The following is a 2500-nucleotide window of genomic DNA, read 5'->3' as shown; positions in this document are numbered from 1 at the left end:
ATTTCCATTATTAGGGATAATATGTAAACACATTGGATATGCTCAGCACTGACACACCTATGTGGTATATGATTTAATGCTCAGATATATAACTCTCAGAGGCAGAAACTGAAATCATCAATTGTTCCCTCTCTCTGGGCAGTAAATTGGCTACATAAACTCAATTAGCCGTGTAAAAACCTAGTGGGGTGAGGAGACTTCCCGGGGGTGAGATATAACCACGCAGCAATCTGCTCCCTCTATATTCCCTGTTTCACTACTGTGGAGGACTACCGGGCTCTGGTCCCCAGAGCATGCTTGGACTTGTAGTACCTCAGCCTCCATGATCACCTTTGAGCAGAATTTGGACTCTTGTGTATTTATTAGACTGTGTCCGAGGGACAGTTACTGCAGATTTCCTTGAGGCTTCACAGTGAATTTTGCAGAATCTTCAATTTCAGCCAATAATCTGTTACTGACTTTTTATTTTGGTTCCTTTTGCAGATCAACAGAAAACGACGGTTATTGAAAACGGGGAAATCAGATTTAATGGCAAAGGGAAAAAGATCAGGAAACCTCGGACTATATACTCCAGCCTCCAGCTGCAGGCGTTAAATCACCGCTTTCAGCAAACACAGTATCTGGCTCTGCCTGAGAGGGCAGAGCTGGCGGCTTCCCTAGGCCTAACTCAGACACAGGTAAATCATGTCAGTAGTGTGAGGGGATGATAGTCCATCCTGGCTACTCGCAGCTGTGCTCCAAAAATCGGGACTGCCCAGGGTTTCCTGTTGTCTAGGTTGCAGCCATGCCATCTGTAAATCGCATCCTTAGTTGCAGAGAGAAGCACACAGGCTTTACATAAACAATTGTGACTTACCACGAAGCACAATGGAATAAAAGGAGGGTATTATAACTATTATCATATCTCATTTAGTGCATTGTACAGTATCATACACACCGACCGCTCATTCTCTACGGGCCTGACCGCCAACTTCCACATACAGGTACCAAATGCTCTGACGTCTCCTGTTGAACTCTGAGAATAGATATCTATATATCTATATCTATATTTATCTATAGCTATCTATATGTAGATATATATATATATATATATATACATTGTGTGTGTGTATATATATATATATATATATATATATGTAGATTTTTATATATATATATATATATATATATATATAAAAGATAGATACATAGATAGATAGATAGATAGATAGATAGATAGATAGATAGATAGATAGATACATAAACAGCCCAACGACTGACATGGTTACATAAAACTCCCATTGCTGCTTAAAGACACGGATCACGCAGGCAACACATTACACACTAATAGAGAACTGCTATAGCCCAATTGCTCAGGACATGGCTGTATTATGTTGCATGGGTTGTGTCAAGTCCGACTTTGATGTTTGATAGCATTATCTATCTATCTATCTATCTATCTATCTATCTATCTATCTATCTATCTATCTATATATTCCTGTACATATATATAGACGTCTGTTTGTGTACACACACACACACACACACACACACACACACACACACACACACACACACACACACACACACACACACATATAAATATCTATATCTATATACTGTATTTTATATATATATATATATATATATATATACTGTAATATATATGTGTGTGTGTGTGTGTGTGTGTGTGTGTGTGTGTGTGTGTGTGTGTGTGTGTGTGTGTGTGTGTAATGTAACCAGCGATAAGCAATGTACGCCTCACCTGCTGTAGTGGTACTACAACTTCCAGTATGCCCTTGCCTCTGAATTCCAACTTGTACTCTAGATAATGTATTGTATAAATGTATTCTCCACAAAATACTTTTTAGTCTCAATATTTCCATGAATGGGTAATATATTTCAGATATTCCTAAAATACATTAATGTAATTAATTATCAGCATCATCATCATCATCATCATCATCATCATCATCATCATCATCATCATCAATCATCATCATCATATTATTATTATTATTATTATTATTATTATTATTATTATTATTTCTATCTATCTATCTATCTATCTATCTATCTATCTATCTATCTATCTATCTATCTATCTATCTATCCATCGCTGCTGTCACCTATAGTGGGCAGTTATTGAGCATCATTGCAGCACCCCGGGGAGGGAGGGACTGTGGCTCCTGTAGTGGAATAATACATATGGCGTATTTGAATTGCAGGTGAAGATATGGTTTCAGAATAAACGCTCCAAGTACAAGAAGCTCCTGAAGCAAGGAGGCAATCCTCACGAAAGCGATCCATTGCCCGGCACGGCCACCCTGTCCCCCCGGTCGCCGGCAATCCCTCCTGTCTGGGACGTTTCAGGTTCTGCCAAGGGTGTGAACATGCCCCCCAACAGCTATATGCCCGGTTACTCCCACTGGTACTCGTCTCCACACCAGGACACAATGCAGAGATCACAGATGATGTGACCTGTGCACAGACTCTGCTGGATTTGCCAAAATGACGGGAT

General features: G+C 39.5%; 1 protein-coding gene across 1 annotated transcript in view; it reads left to right on the top strand.

The window, feature by feature from the left end:
- The window catches only part of DLX6 (distal-less homeobox 6), a 5369-nt gene that overhangs the window by 2410 nt on the left and 459 nt on the right, over positions 1–2500 (top strand). Inside the window, exons 2-3 of the mRNA XM_063921352.1 lie at positions 484–677; positions 2208–2500. The exon at positions 2208–2500 is cut by the window's right edge and continues 459 nt beyond it. Coding sequence (XP_063777422.1) covers positions 484–677; positions 2208–2459 — 446 coding nt within the window. The 3' untranslated portion in view covers positions 2460–2500. The remainder of the gene's footprint in view (positions 1–483; positions 678–2207) is intronic.

The sequence above is a fragment of the Pseudophryne corroboree genome, chromosome 5 (assembly GCF_028390025.1).
Source record: "Pseudophryne corroboree isolate aPseCor3 chromosome 5, aPseCor3.hap2, whole genome shotgun sequence".
NCBI classification, from domain to species: domain Eukaryota; kingdom Metazoa; phylum Chordata; class Amphibia; order Anura; family Myobatrachidae; genus Pseudophryne; species Pseudophryne corroboree.
Note: the sequence above shows the minus strand (reverse complement) of the source record. Positions and strands in the feature narration are given on the sequence as shown.